The following is a 16,843-nucleotide window of genomic DNA, read 5'->3' as shown; positions in this document are numbered from 1 at the left end:
ATGTAGATGTGGAAATGTACACAGTCTGTTAAGCCAACTCAGAGAAAGTTCTTCTGTTGCCTCCGTTTCACAGGAATGTAATGTCAAGAACTGACAAGTCAACTCAGCCTCAGAATTTAACTGTTCTGTTCCTATATTGTAACTTATTTTCACTTAGCAAAACAAAATCTATAATAATGTCAAATCGATTTTTCTTCTGATGGCATTTCATTAACGTTTTTAGCATATACAAGAAAGATGAGCCCTCTGAAAGCAATTTTAGATGAGTTTTGAAGTCACCTGTTTTTTCATTAATTGTAACCAGAAACCTACACTGAAACTTAAAGTTACTCTTGACTGTCCATCTGAATAAAAAGCAATTCATGGCCTACTGCCGTTTTCTTCAAAAAACATATTTACCACCATGCATTTCACTAATAAATATATGCCAGATTTAGTTTTACTCTCAAGAATATCAAGTATTTAACCCAGTTGTCCAAAATTTGACATGAGCCTATGCGGTGATAGCTGTAAGAAAGTAAATCCACATGACAAGGAAATACATAACTAATACCTTCCCCACTGACACAGGGATCACAGGCCCTGTTACTCTTTACTCCAGAATAAACTAATGAACAAATCTCTTTTCAGTAAGAGGATGTCAAGTTGGCCTCTCACTATTTAATGAAGCACAGCATGTGCCCAATGCTTCACTCCTTTTCTCCTTCCCCCATTAGCAGGGCTCAGTGTAATTTCCACTTAACGCAGGTTTCTTTTATCATTATTACGCAATTAAAATATAAAGGGTCTTCTTAAAACTTTCAGTGCTACTGAGGGCAAAAGTGTCTGAGGTTAATGGTGACAAGCATTGAGGTTTATTTCTTTTAGCTCACATATGGAATAAAGATTAATTTCATGATGTTATTTGGAAAATCAATTATCTATAACTCCATGTAGTCTCTTGAGTTATCATCTAAAAGGGAAGCAGTGAAGATGATCTCATCAAAGCTGAGGTCAAATGGGGTCAAGTCTAACACAGGAATTCTATACCCAGATGCCTTCTATTTTTTTTCAGATTGAGAAATAAGGTATAAAGATGTATTTAATAATTTTTGCACAAATATCAAACTTGTACAAGCATGTACACACTATCTCAAAAAGTTGCTATATACTTTTCTAATGTCAGGCTGATTCCACAGCAAATAGAAAAATGAATAAATAAATAGACACATCTGGGTACCCCATGTAATGGAAACTATTTTTCTGAGGGTTTTGCATGATCCTACCTAATACAGCTAGTTTGGCTTGCTTTTCTATACTGGTTAGGGTATAAAACAGCGGCATCTGATACTTCAGGTGACATATAGTTTTGAATTATCTCATATGACTTTTCACATATTTCCTGTTCTGTTTTCATTTACAACATCATGTATAGTTAGGCTCTTCAAAGTAGTTTCAACAACTTTAGTTTTATTCCTTCATTTAGCTCACCACTTCATTCTCATTTCTCATGAAGTGAATGAAACATAGAATAGATTTACAGCTATTTTGAAGCTGGTGGACTGTATTTAGGTCACTTTTCTTCCTCTTACACCTTTGTTTTCCATTATGTGCATGTTCATTTACCCTTAGGGTGACTGCAAGGTGAAGGGCAGCCAGCCAGAGCAGAGCTGGCTACCAGTAAGTCACTGGGGCGGCCAGTGGCAGGAACCCAGGGGCCCCACAAGGACCTGAGGGCAGGAGCTGAGTTGCTTTGTGTGTTTTGATCACCACCCCATCTGACTGCAGCTACTCTGAGTGCTTTCTGAAAAGTTAAACACTTATTCTTCATTTGAACCCCTCAATCATTTGGAAGGCAACCACAGCAGAAGTTTGCAGACATTCAAACACAGAGCTGTTGTGTTGTCCTGCTAATTAAACAACTTTCTCGTCCTTACATTTGTTGCTGTGCCTTTCAAATCAAAAGGTATATCTGTTTTACTCACGTTTCTCCTGCACATAGAGATAGCCTTCCATTGTCCATTGACTTGGCGGTCTGTAATCCTGGTTGGCTGATTTCATTCTCTGCATGAGTCTCTCCACTTCTTGCCTAGTGCTTTCGAAATTATTCCTGGTCTAATACCCGGAAAAAGAAGCAAACAAAAAACCATATTATCTCACGTAAGTTCTAAAAAACAATGGTTGTTAATAATGCCAAGGACACTGTACTGGAGACCAACAGAAGCATCTACCAGAGATAAAAAAGGAAAAACAAATCAAAAAAAAGCAATGAAGAATAATACTGTTCATTGCCCTAGAAGCCTAGGAATAACACAGTAATGAAGAACTCAAGCACACAAGTGTAAAGGAAACATCGAGAATAGTAACTTTCCTCTTTCTGCAGGTCAGTAACCTCAGAAAGGAGGTAATTTCACATCTTCAGCTATGCTTACACAGCATTTTGCAGACTTTCTCTCCATGTGCTCTAGAATCCACAGACAGAAGCCAGGCTGAACTAGAAGCTTCTGATGGCACAGCCCCACACCTGACGTAAGAAATCCCACTGAACCACTTGAAGCACAGCGCAGAAAACATGAGTTTGGTTTAATGTCAGGCTAATGTCTCTAAATGGCTGCAGTCTCTCCACAAGTGCATCCATATCTGCAGGAATACCACAGCTACCGGGACTCAGAACAGTCAGGTTAACCACACTGTCATGAACATTCTTTGATAGGATTGTGCAAACGGTGCCAAAAGCACGGAAGGACTGTGTCTGTCCTAACTGTGGTGTGTGTAACCAGGCATCTGGCCAAGCAAAGAATGAGGTACAAAGGTGGGTTATTCATATTTTCTAATATCTATACTCATGTAAATGCACATTTTTTCCTGTTGAATTCAGTAAGGCCCAGGTTTCCCTCCACACACCTACCCCGATATAGTAGAGAATTATTATGAGGTGTCAGAGGTTTGATAGGTTGCTACTAACATATCAGATGTTGAACACTTTGTTCCTACAGGTAATAGAAAAGAAAAAAGATTTTTGTAATGTTTCTGTGAAGCCATCTTACAGACTCTAATCCTGACTAGCCAGAAAGATACTCTCTTGGCTTTATACACTGGCAAATACTTTCTCCTCTTTATTCATTCATTCTTTATTCATTCATTCTTTATTCATTCATGGAGTTGCACAGTAGTATAATAACACACATGTTAAGTCTTCTTCTTGAAGATAAACATTATTATTAGAGAGGGAGGTAAAACTCCTCTCTGAGCTTCCCAGATGATATCGTTAGGGTGAAGTATCAATTCAGACCAAAGTTAACAGAAGTCATTTTGAGATCTTCAAGAGGGACTTGCCATTGAAGGATGAATGTCCCCATTTTGAGAGCTTATAGCTGTTTCTCTATTAAGTTTTTAATTACTACTATTTAGGAAGCCAGGACTCTGAGTTAAATTATAGAAGACAAAGCCAAATGGACATAGAAAGCACACCACTGGCCAGCTGAAACAGCAAACACAACAACAGGGCATGTTAGGATGCAGTGACCTGTGAAGAGCTGTCGACCTGCCACTACTCTGCTACTCCTACGGCTGTTACTGCTCCTGCTCTAACCTGCAGGACAATTTTAAGAACAAAAACAGCAGTTCAGGTCAATTATTCTCCAAGACCTTAACACGGTGTAATGGAGAGGAGTACTTCTGACAGCTACAACAGGTGGGCTGAACACAATTGTCCCTGAACACTGTCCTCAGTTTGTCTTGCCCTACACCCTCCATTCCAGTCTGAGGTTGGGCGATGCTCTGAGTGACAAGTCAGTAGACAGCCCAGCTGGTAAAAGGAAGCTCTTGATCTAGATCTGGAGCCAGGATCCAAGTTTCTGTGTAAAAGCAGTGAATGACATCCCATACCCCACTGTATCTTCATGTATGTTTCTCTGATGTATAAATATGATAAAAAATAATATTATAATACATAATTCTGCCTAACTTTACATCTCCCTCTACCTTCATAGTCTATTTACAACTTCAAGTTGTACTTACATAATATTCAAGAAGAGATAAAATATTTCTTAATTAACACTGAAAATGAAAAAATCCTTTAATAGTTCCGTTTCTCTAGATATAAGCACAGAAGATACTAACATATTCTGGCTTACAATGCCAGTTTTGGTCTGCGCTGTGGGCTCTTGCTCCTTTAAGAACTTGCCATATTAAAGTAAATGAATCTGTGGACTGAAGCGCATTTTTTACCCTTTTACCGAAACTGTGCGGTGCAACAACACTGACCCCTTGTGCCTTTATCTGAAACAGTCTCAGTAGCAAACCAAAAATAGTAAATACATAATTTGAAAGGACAAGGGGCTGAGATGCTCTACTTTCAGAGAACATTTGCGTTTTGATCCAAAAGGAAAAGGTTAATCATGTAGAAAGTTTTGCCTTATTTCCCGAAGCAGTGTTTTAAATGGGATCTATACGTACATATGAACAACACAGAAGGGGAAGGGGCTACAGAGGGGTGCTGTGCGTTTTTAATCGCAGCCAAACCTGGAAGAGTGCAGTTCTCCTGAGAATACAGATCTACACTAACAGTGCTAAAGCAATGCTGTTGTCTAACTTCAAGTTAACATATGTCTCTCTAATAGCAAGATGCTACAGGGAAAATGTCAAGTGTTTTATTTGCCAGTAACCTACAGGGAATAGCAGTTGAGCAGGGTAAGGTGCTCCCGTACTCCTAGACCTGCTTCATATTCCTTTAGTTCAGTGACCAAGGCACTATCCACAAAAGCTGGTGCCAGATTTTCTAAACTGTTGTAGATTTTTGGATTCTAATGGAGCTACAAAATTTCTGTTGAGTATCTTTTCTTGAAAGAATGAAATGGAAAAGAAATGGAGTCACCCCAAAAATACAGCATTTGGAGGAAATAACAGAATGACAGAATTCCTTCTTTTTTTTTTTTTTTAAAACTGGAATTTGAAGTTACTTGTCATGAAAAATGTAGGCCTGGCCCAATATTAATAAGTTGAATTTCACTTTTTGCCTTAAAAGCAAGCCATAGTAGTTCTAATGCAGATTGGGTGTAAAGATGTTTTGTATATACTTGTGTGTCCTTGGAAGTGTAACATCCGAGTTACACAGTGAAATAAATACAGAATCACAGAGTCGTTTAGGTTGCAAAAGAGATTTAAGATCTTGAAGTCCAACCGCTAACCTAACACTGTCAAGTCCATCACTAAACTATGTCCCTAAGCACCACATCTACATGTCCTTTAAACACCTCCAGGGATGGCAATGCAACCACTTCCCTGGGCAGCCTGTTCCAATGTCTGACAACCCTTTCCACAAATAAATTTTTCCTAATATCCTATCTAAACCTCTCCTGACACAACCTGAGGCCATTTCCTCTTGTCCTATTGCTTGTTACTTATGAGAAGAGACTGACACCCACCCTGCTATATATACACTTGTATGTGTGTATACACTTGTATATGGCAGTTATGATGAGCAGAAAAGTATGTTGATTAAATGCATTTTTGGTATTTCTGAAGGCAATGGTGCTTTTGGGCACAGTTAATCTTGTATGTATTTTACCACCAAACTCAGACCAATCTACAGGAAAATATTCATCTGCTCAGTTGAGAGTAACTCTCTACACAAATAACAGACCCTTTCTTCCAGTGGAACTGAATGCTTGTGAGAGCTGCTCACCGAGGAGGAAGGTCCCACCAGTTCTCTGATGTGGACAAAATAAATCCAGAGAACAGCTAGAGCACGGCTTCCCAAGTATACTTAATATACAGTGGTAAGCTAGCAGACAGCAGGACAAGGTTTTTGTGGCAATCTGTGATCTTAAAGAAACAAACCACAACATTCTATGCTAGTTGGAGCATTTTTGGGACATACACTTACTCCACAAGACAGGCCCCACTCTTGAGAAAGTATTTACGAATATTTAAACCTATCTGGACTGCGATGTTTTCTAATCAAAACTTGGTTGCTGTCCTTTTCTGGTTCCCGCTCCCAAAATTTTGGCCTGGAAATCACAAACCGACTTTCTGCAGATTAATTTTTCCAAAGTTACTTGTTGACAGAAATCTTTGTGACATTAAATTACCAAAAATAACTTTTGCCTATTCATACATTAATTTGACTTCAGCTTACTGAAACATTGCAAGATTTAGAGCCCCAATAAAGTGCTACGAGTCTACTTTAATATCCTGAAATTAATTTAGCAAACAAAATGGTGTAAACACAAATCATCCTTACATTCTGCAAATTGAACTGCAGCTGCTGCTTGTATGGTGCAAACTCCTGAGCCAGTTCATATCCTTCATGGTAAAACGTAAATAATCCTTGAAGAAAGGCCAAGAGCTGAAAAAGTAAAATTGAGAAGCATTATATATTTTTAACACGTGCTCTTAATGCTACATAACACCAATAGAACATACACAAGCTTATACAGAACAGGTATTGACTGTGATAGTGAAAAAGTAGTTCTTAGCAACTGCTACACACTTTCTCTATTCAGGTGAATATTAGAAAACAAAAAGTAAGGATGGTTGATTTTCTGTTAGTTTTCAGCAGCAGAATATGGCAAACGATCAGCAAAAAACATTCTGTGTCTTAGCTCCTAGAACAATCTAAGTTTTTATTGCTTGCAGTTGCAAAGGTTTGCTGAACAAGGAATCCACAGTCACACCTTAAGGAAGAGAGGTGTTAAACATGCTTTTGAATCATGAAGTTGTCATTTCCATAATCATTTAATTCCCTGTCCTAGTTATTTTGTCCAGTTTTTCAGGTGGAGTCTTTGATAGTGTGCATTTTCCAAGTTCCTACTTTCAGAGTTCAAGGTTTTTTCCTTCAAAATATTATTTTCACTTTCTTCACAGTAATTGCTTGGGCTATGACCTATTTTCCACAAATGAGACTCTTGAAAGTATGTTTTGGACAGCTTAATACAACACAAGAAATCCAGACAATTTCTTCCTGCTCTGAACAAAATACAGGTTCTATTTGGTATGTCTGTGACTGACTCCAACAGAACAGTTGAAGTCTGCACGTATCCGGGTGAAAGTCCTTTTTAAAGTTTGCTTTTAAATAATGCTAAAGTAGCAAAAAGTGCAACTAGATTTTCTGAACACTTAATTTTAGCTGCCTAATTAATGCATTTTTACCATCTACTAGTTTTAAAAGCCTTCTAACTTATTCCATTTTAAATTTAAAAAATATTTTGACATTGTTGTAAGTCTTCTTACCTGCTGTTAAATAACAAGCTTTTAATTCTTTATTATGGATTGTTTTCTTTGTATATATAATTTAGCTTCTACACATCCAAGTAAACAAAACAACAAAAGAAGATATATTAACTTGGATGTACGATAACAAAAGCTATAACAACATGACAGATTTACCTTAGTGTATTACAGCCATTGAAAAGCTAATCATCTAGGTTGCGTAACTGGCTGTCCAGGCTGCCTCCTAACCCAGTAAAAAACACAGGTATTCGAGAGAATAATTCTGTTTCCTTTTTTCAGGCTTCTCTTTCAGGATGGGATGAATGATCCAATGGAAACATTTATCTCTCTCCATTGACTACTGAAGTAGCCTAGACTCAGGCAACAAAAATGTTATCATTCATATTTAATGCACTTTTCTTTGTGTTACCAATGCTATAGATTATTGAAAGTGAAACAACATAAAATTGCAGCTTTTACTGTGTTTATATTTTCCTTAAATTTACACTCAGCCCTACTTGAAACGTAGTTAAATTGTTCTGTCTCCCTCTTTCCTGCTGCTCACTGAGAGACTGCTGGACTAAGGTAACACATATATATCGGGGGAATAGCTAAAATAACATTTTGCAATTTTAGGACCCCATCCATTGCAGCATCCCAAGACATTCCACACCCTTTAATGTAAAAACTTCCAGGGCTTGACAGATGAGGGATCAAGGACGCAGCACTGCAGGCGGAGCAGCTAACGTGATGACTTGCTGCTGCCCGATTGGAGTCGTGCTCTCCCCTTCCCACTCCTCCTCCCCTCCTCACTGTGCTTTGTCACCTATCCCGCACATTCTTGTGCCAGCTCTGGCACCACCGAGCCCTTCAGTGAGCATCTCTGCCTGGGGAAGCCGGCTGTTCTGCTGCATTGGTCAGTTAAACAGTTTGAGGTTAATAGATCATCAGTGCTGGCACAGGCAGAAGCGTGAAGACATGGCTGGGAGAAGGACTCCCTTGTTTTTTTAGAGTATTGCAGGGTCACACAGAATCACAGAATGTTAGGGATTGGAAGGGACCTCAAAAGATCATCTAGTCCAATCCTCCTGACGGAGAAGGAACACTTAGATGAGGCTACACAGGAATGTGTCCAGGTGGGTTTGAATGTCTCTAGAGAAGAGACTCCACAACCTTCCTGGGCAGCCTGTTCCAGTGCTCTGTTACCCTCACCATGAAGAAGTTTCTTCTCATATTTAAGTGGAACCTCCTGTGTTCCAGTTTTTGTACCCGTTGCCCCTTGTCCTACCATTGGTTGTCATGGAGAAGAGCCTGGCTCCATCCTCCTGACACTCACTTTTTGCAGGGCCCCTACAAGGGGTGTGAATTCCTGAACCACATCCCACATCAAGTGAAAGGCTCCTCTGCTTGTGTAAATTGTCTCAGCTTTACATGGTTTTCTGCCGAGCTGAAATAATGATCCCAGCTAAGGACCTGGCTCTGCAAACCTCTTCCTGGTTATTCAGGTGGTTCTGAGGAAGGTCCAAACACAACAATTTATCTTCAAATCTCCAATTATGTGAACAGACAGAAACAGTTGTATAATTTCAAAGTTTATAATGTAATTCTAGAAAGAGTTACATAAAAGAAAAGACAGAAAACTAATCTTCCTTTTGTTATTAATAAGGTATAAGGAAATGATAACCAAGGCTCTGCTCTGGCTCCAGCTGTTCAAAGCCCCCACCTAGTCTAGATCCAGTTACTCATCCACGTCCCCAGCTACAGCAGCATAAATACTCCTGAGATTACTTCAACTTGTTTCAGTCAAAAGGACATGGATTAACTTAACCTGTAAGTAGGAGCCTACTGCTAAACCCACCCTTTTCAGGTAAAGCAGCACTGCAGGAGCAATAAGAGCACTCAGCAAAACTGCAGCCAGAGCAGAATGTTAAAGCAACCAAAATTACAATAAAGGAACCAGTGGGAGAAAGTTTCAGTATGTCAGCATATGCCTGAATGATCAGAATGAAAGATCAGCTCAAAGGGCATTTCTGCAGAATGTATTATAAACCGTTTAAATTTCAGCTTCAACACTTGAAGAAAACCATTTTCCACCATACCAAACGCTTTTACAGATTACACAGAGAAATACTGAGGAGGAAAAAAACATAACACAAGATGGCAGCAAAGCTGAATTTATCAGAAAGCAAAAAAAACAGCAGCAAAAAAGCCCTCAGAAAATCTGAACACATTTTAGTTAAAGTACTGCTCAGGTATTCTGGCAGTAGTGCACTGCAGAGGATCCAGCCTTGAGGTTCTCTTAGTCAAATACACTCTGAGCAGTTAAAAAAAGAGGCATAAAAGTAAAAATATGCTTATTATATGCAAGTCTTAGACCAGCTTATTTAAGTTCTGTGTTGAAAAAAACTACACTGAGGATGGCATTTGCTCCTATGTATGTGTCAGCAGTGGTGGAAGAATGGCACCAGAAAACACCATGTACCCAGTGGGCCTGTGTTGTTAATGCATCTTCATAACCAGTTCCAGTGGGACAGGTACAGCCACGGCCCTGCATGGAGAAGATCTAAAAGCCAAGGACTTCTGCCCTTGGCTTATGCTCCCAGTGGGTGTTTCTTGTTGCTGGTGTTACAAGTGGCACTGCTGCTAAAGGCAGGCTCCTAATTTTAAAAAGATTTGTATTAAATAATAAAGAAAATAAAACCAGCCCTTTTTTGTTTCAAAAAAGATTTTCAGAATGTATTTCGAAGTGGTCTTCATGTGTAAAGAGACCTCACATACAACGCCTGATGTGTTCATATCAACAATTTTTCATTTCAACAAGTGCCTTTATAATTACCTCAGTCTGACTATCTAATCGGTCACAAAGCAAGGTCTGAACTCCGTAATACAACGCTACTCACTAGCCCAGCACCGCGAGGATTTCAACACAGAACCTGAAACAAAATCCAGCTATTTCTTGAGACTTTATTTATTTTTATGTAGAGCTGGTGACCTCAAGACTGCCTGGTCATTTCATTCTCACAGGAAGAAGGCTGTACTTAGGTTTCGGATAGGGGAGGAATTTAACCTTTGGCCTGCAGCACATCAGCCAGAAGTCCTTGTCTCCCTGGTTTCATTATATTTATAAGTAGATAGCACCAGAAGGTACTTATCCATCAGATTAAAGTGAATGCAGTTAATAATGTAGAAAATACAAAGAAGAGGAAATTGAGTTTAACACCCTCAGTCAAGTGTCATGGAACTGCATGCAATTACAGGCAGGGTTTGCTCGTTGTTTTTCTTTTTTTCTTTAAATAAACACGTCTGGGCTTTCATGACATTTAACGGACCACCCTCACATTTCAGATAGTTCACTGCTTACGAGCTCCATGCCCGGATTCCTACAGGCCAAGGAAGCCCTGGCATTGCTGAGGGACAAAGTGGCGCTCCAGGAAGGAGTTTGTGTTTCTCCTAACAACCGTAACATCCTCAGAAAGCTGCGTTGGTTTGCACTAGCTTCTCCGGGGCCATAAGGACAAACCTAGGAACAGAGACTGTTGTGCCTTACTTCGTTGTGTTGTTTAACTTGCTGTAAATTGTAACACTGACTTGTCCTTGAGAAAAAGTTTAAATTCATGATCTTTATGAAAAATAGGCAGCTGTCAGTTACTCACATTCTAGTACACATTAGCAACTCCTTGAGACAAGATGCAGAGAACGGCAGAGAAATCCAGGGCCTGAGGAGCAGCTGCAAAAGTCTACTCTAAATATTGTAATCCTCTATCCAGAGTATGAGTCATTAACATTTTGTATCTTAAGATCTCTCCCCATTCTCCTCCAGGAAGGAACATTCTCCACTCTTACCGACTTCTAGTGTCCTACTGCCCCAGGTGTAAACCACCCGGCATTTCTGCTGGGCTGCTTCTCCCACTCTGGCTCCCAGACCATCCCTATCTTTTGGCACAGACAAACTGCAGGTGCTGGAAGGAGCTCCAGCAGACCATGTGCTTTTCAAGTTCTATTCCTATGTCACAAACTTATCCTTCTTTCACATGGGCATCACAATTGCCTCCTTCACTGCACTAACACCCTTTCTTTTATTTTGCTAAACTGACCTTCAAAGAATCTCTTAGTGACACATCAGTCTGCAAATCATACGGAGATGTGACACTGAGCTGATAAATCAGACACAACCAGCACAAGCACTAGAAAGCACCACAATGAGCGGAATGTCTACATAGACACACAGCCAAGCATCTCCTAGCATTTGAGTGTCCGTAGGACACACAGAGGAAAATTGATAATATGGCAAATCTTCTGAAAGGTGATTTTGAAGTGTTAGGCTTTGTCCTCATCTACCTGCATCTAGGAGCACATGCTCATACTTCCAACATCACTTACATAAAGTATGCATTTTTAGAAAGCCTATTTTGAAGAGTTTTTTTTTTTTTTAAACTTTCTCTTGTGGTATTGCTGATGTGTATTATAATTTACTCGGCATACTTTGCCTTATGGGTTTTAGTAAATTATTTTATTCCATCATGTTGTATGCAACAGACTAGAAACAAAAAAAAAAAAAAGAATTTTAAGGGTTCAAAATTTTGTAAATTGTGTTATAAATTAAGTTCCACTTATATGCAGATTGATAGCAAAAAATTCACACGCGAAGCCAGAAGACACTGCCCCCAAGGGCTATTATTACCCAGTCACCAGAATATTTCCCATACCTATGTGTCACAAACAGCATACCAGGCTAAAACGCCTACTGATCTGACACAGGGTGGCAACTGATGCACTCAAAAGTAAATTCTACCTACTGGGTGTCTATACCCCATGAGAAAAATACCCACGTCCACACGACTGAGTTTACCAGTAACCTCCCGCTAGCTTGCTCAGTATCAGCACTGACAAACTGAAAAAACGCTCTTTCATTTTGGTAGTTCATAGCTGCTGCTATGATGGCTGACGTAGTGTGGGGATAGCTCCTGGTCAAAAGGATAAAGCTTAGTATCTCCAGCTACAATATAGAAAATCAAATTTATTTTTCCTCTCTAGCTAGCACATCGAATGAAAGACACCTTATTTTAAATATATGCAATTGCACAATAATATTTCCCAATGTACAAAGTCTTCTCAATACAGAAAGTTTCTACGACCTTACAGGAGCATAAAGTTTCCTATACCAGGGTCAGAACTAGGTCGAGCCTGCTAGTTTTTTCCAGGATGCGAGAGTTTTGCAGAAGCAGACAGAGAGAGACACTGTGGATTAATCTGTGACAGGTAGAAAAATGTTCTTATTTAGGAATCCAAGCAAAGTTTTAGTCTCTAAGATTTGGCAGCTGTATGCCATAAAGATAGGATTTCTGTAAGTACTGCTTGCTGAATCCGGGTTCATTAGTTTGCATCAACGTCAAACATTCACTACACAATACATTTTCATTTCATGGAGGGAAGGCATCTGAGAAGCTGTTCTTGGTGACAGTGGGTGTTAGAGATGCGATTCAACCTGTTTCACGACCAGGAGTGCTGCTTCAGTTAGTTACAAGGGAGCTGGAAGACGGCGTGGAGAGAGAAAAAGTTATACTTGTCATGTTCCTCTCTCACAGCTGGTGCTCTGCGATGCTCAAAGGGCTTAACAGGAAGGGACAGGTCACACTGGATGTTCCCTGTCCAGCACTACAGGTCCTAACGAAATAAGGCAACTGGCAAGCTACTCCTGTATGACATGAACAGTAGCAATACTCCTAATATGCCACAGAAATATGCTAGCACATCATATCGAAGCAGCTTTTGGTACTGACTGACCCAGAAGACAGTTAAGGGTGAGAGGCAGAAACACAGTCCAGGAGAAAAATCAAAGGTCTAAATATGGTCTTTGAAACACAACTTTATCTTCCTCTTTTATGGTGTATCAACATATGCTTTCTTTGCACATTACGTGCAGAGAAAACTGAAGACAAATGACTCCACCAACAGAAAAACAAACAAACAAAACTCCAACCAACCAAACAAAAAAAAAAACCCTTACCCATCCTAAAGAAAAACTGATTTTTCACTTTATTTCATGTACAACTCAGAAAAACACATGTGTACACTGCCTACATGGAATATTTAAATCTGAAAACCGGCTCAAAATTTCAGCCATGAAACCATGGTATTAGGCAACATCCATTATGTCTTGCACAGACACAACATTACATGTTGTCCCATTAAAATGTTATGCACACTTCAAGTCAGCAGACATTTCACTTCACAGTAGATACGATACTCTTATATAAACCTTCAATAAACATGGAAAGTGCCCAAGCCAAGATCTTACTGTCTGTCTATATACAAACAACCTGCTATCACAATTTTAAAAGGGAGCAAAAACCAGATATTTTCAATTCAATTTTCAGCTTTAAATGTGTGCATTCTAAGCAAAATGAAACACAAAACTTACAGGTTCAACAAATTCAAATTTCTTTTTCTCTTGTACTTCTTGAATTTTAAAAACATATTCTAATGATGCTTCATAAAAGTTTTGGTGTTCTCTGTCAATCTGTGTATCTGCCTAAAAGACAAAATGAAATATAGACAACATTAATTTACCCTCATGATTGTTTTAAAACCAGATTTTGTCATTAACAAACACATCTTCCATGAAATTGCTTTACAAGCTTCATGGGATTCAGTTTTCTTCCTGAAACTTAGAATACCAACTTAGAATATCTAAATTCAAGTTTAAGGAGCAAAGAGTACACATTTTAGCCTCGTGCCTTTGCCCTGTGCCTTTTTGATTTCCTCTTCATTTTTGCGCTTTAATATTCTGCTTTTCAGGAGAGCCTGGAGAGAAAAGAAAGGTGGCAGCAGGAACTCTGTCTCTGGTATACAGAAAGTTTAGAAATAGTAGAGAGTAGGAAAGTAATTAAGGAGAAAGGAAAGGATTAATATCTCTATTAAAATGTTTGAGTATCACATGCACTGAAATATATATATTTCTCAACTTCAAACATCTTCCCAAGAAGGTATTTTCTTTCTTAAATAGACTGTCTTTAACTACATCTTGCAACCTATTATTTCATAGCATGAGTCACATGCTTTTGGATTATAAACATATTTAAGTCATTAACCTCATAAATCAATTATTTTTTACATTTTAATTTTTGAATGCAAGAACAAGGCAATACTTGTCAGATGTGCCTGAATAATATCACATGAAGAGCCAGTACCAAAACAAGTCTTCTGCCTAAACAACTAAAGAATTAACTCTTATCACTGATAAAGAGTAATAGGCTTTTATCCTCAATTTAAACAAGCCATAAGAGAGGGACCTAACAGACAAGCAGTGCAGTATGTGGATAATGCCTAAAGAAGAGACACAGATTGTATTTTAATTCATCCTTCGTCATAACAAAGCATTTTCTCAAGCAAATACCTTCTGAGCTGCATTAGTCTTAGGTCAAAAAGAAATTTTATCAGGTATTTGCAATGCGAGTGAAACCAGCTCAGCTCTTTTTGACGTGTGCCATTCTCTAGTTTTATTCTGGCACTAAAAATAACAAATATGGGAAAACTGGAAAAGCTAGATATTGTCTTCACTTGCTAGCAAACTTTAAAATGGCAAACATCATAAAAGAGGCTTAGTAATTTTAACAGTAGAAATGCAAAAATGTCAGTAATTTTCTTCAGGCAGGGCTTGGTCATCAACATTGTATATAACTAACATCGCTTCTTTAGTTAAGGACATGGTTTGGCCACACAGGCTCTTAGTAATATTGATCCACTTCCCTAGCGTAGTGCTCTAATGCTACTTCACAGCATGGGCTTCTGTGGCATCTTTCAAATGGTTCAGCACTTCCCATGCCTATAAAATCTTATCAGGCAACTAAGTACAAAAACTAATATTACAAACTAATATTACAAAGCAGACTAATTTACTAATTAGTAACTAATATTACAAAGCAGAAATCAAGCACTCAGAATTCCAATAAACAAGTGCTTTACCACAGAATTAATTCTGACATGTGCCACTAATGTAGTGCATTCAGTTACTGTTTTCTTAGTTGATAGTTTTATTTCACAAAACACATAGCACGAAGGTAATACTGCAAAGCTGAACAGAACCAGGTGCCAGCACTCTGGGACATGATCCAGCAAACCCTCACTCACAGAAGTGCAGTGAATAAGCACTTGAGACAGACCTCAGCTCTCACTTTTCGTGGTAAGCAAATAATAGAAACTAGTTTTAGAAATGAGCTCTTTCAGGCTTTGACTCGGGAAAAGTATTTAAACACCTAATTAAATCCATCTCTATTCTGAACAGCATTTAAGCAGATTATAGTTGTAATGATACTTAATACAACCAAATGCCATCTCAAATATGCATGGGTTCTCAAATTAAGGTCATAATCACCACTAGTGTACAAGGACTAAATCATGAATTCCAAAATATATCTTCTATAGAAGCTTATGGATTTGTGTGAACACTGAGGATTCAGATATGTAAGAACCACTTTGAAAGTGATTTTAAAGTTTCAAAAGCTAAATGGATTTTCACACATTTTTCTATGACTTCAAACTACATGTAAAAACCAAAAAGATTTGATGGATATGATTTTGAGTCTCTACTTGTATGATATCTAGTTATAGGGAAAAATATTTTCATTGACGTAGGATATCGCTAAAACTTCTACCAGAACTTCAGATAATGTTGGTGACTGAAGCCTTCACTCTATGCCTGATTCTGGAACAGATTTCAGAGAAATAAAATCAGGAGTTTATTAAATTTCACATCACTCAGTTCTGACCGTTTTCTGCTCCACTATGGACTCTCGTAGGTAGTGAAAAGATGATAAAGTTTCTTTCGGATACTAAAGGAAAAAACCTCTCATTATCTGTGTAAACTGCATAACCAGTCTTGCAGGCTCTTAAAATATCCAACACATTTCAACTAGATGAATATATGCAAACCACTCTCTATAGAATATGTTCAGAACATCAAACTTTAGATGCTTAAAGTGCTCTCAGCTGCATTCATAAGAGATATGTAAAAAAGTCCAGTACAGTACAAGAACTACTCCTTGTATGCTTTAGCTCACATAATGTGATGAGGTACCATGAAAACTTAACAATTAAACAGTAGGTTAAACGAGAAGTATTTGTCAGTATGACAGCAGCAGTCAAAAAATGGTTTTCCCATCTCACCAAATGAGTGATGACAGCTGGAGGCAAAGACTTCCCTTCCCCTGCACTGAGAGCTAAAGCCCCAGCCACCAGCACCGCTGGGCTCTTTGCTCGGGGTCTGGCTGCACCAAGGAACTCTGTCCTGGACTAGGGCTACACACGGGGCTCACCCAAACCACTCTGGATGTGAATCATAGAATAGTTTGGGTTGGAAGGGACCTTCAAAGCTCATCTAGTCCAACCCTCCTGCCATGAGCAGGGACATCTCCAACCAGATCAGATTGCTCAGAGCCCCATCCAGTCTGACCTGGGATGATTCCAGGGATGGGGCATCTACCACCTCCCTGGGAAACCCGGGCCAGGGTTTCATCACCCTCACTGCAGAAAATTCCTTCCTCATGTCTGGCCTGAATCTTCCCTCCTTTAGTTTAAAACCATTACCCCTTGTCCTGTCGTTACAGGGCCTGCTAAAAAGTCTGTCCCCATCCTTGTTATAGGCTGCTTTTAA

At 38.9% G+C, this 16,843-nt stretch overlaps 1 protein-coding gene across 1 annotated transcript in view; it reads right to left on the bottom strand.

Moving 5' to 3' along the window:
* Positions 1-16,843, bottom strand: part of ARHGAP42 (Rho GTPase activating protein 42) — a 165,909-nt gene that overhangs the window by 38,495 nt on the left and 110,571 nt on the right. Inside the window, exons 6-8 of the mRNA XM_065044178.1 lie at positions 13,613-13,723; positions 6,224-6,328; positions 1,965-2,094 (exon numbers count right to left, since the gene is read on the bottom strand). Of these exons, the coding sequence (XP_064900250.1) occupies positions 1,965-2,094; positions 6,224-6,328; positions 13,613-13,723 (346 nt within the window). The remainder of the gene's footprint in view (positions 1-1,964; positions 2,095-6,223; positions 6,329-13,612; positions 13,724-16,843) is intronic.

The sequence above is a fragment of the Columba livia genome, chromosome 1, assembly GCF_036013475.1.
Source record: "Columba livia isolate bColLiv1 breed racing homer chromosome 1, bColLiv1.pat.W.v2, whole genome shotgun sequence".
NCBI lineage: Eukaryota > Metazoa > Chordata > Aves > Columbiformes > Columbidae > Columba > Columba livia.
The sequence above is the reverse complement of the archived record's forward strand: the minus strand, read 5'-3'. Positions and strand labels throughout refer to the sequence as shown.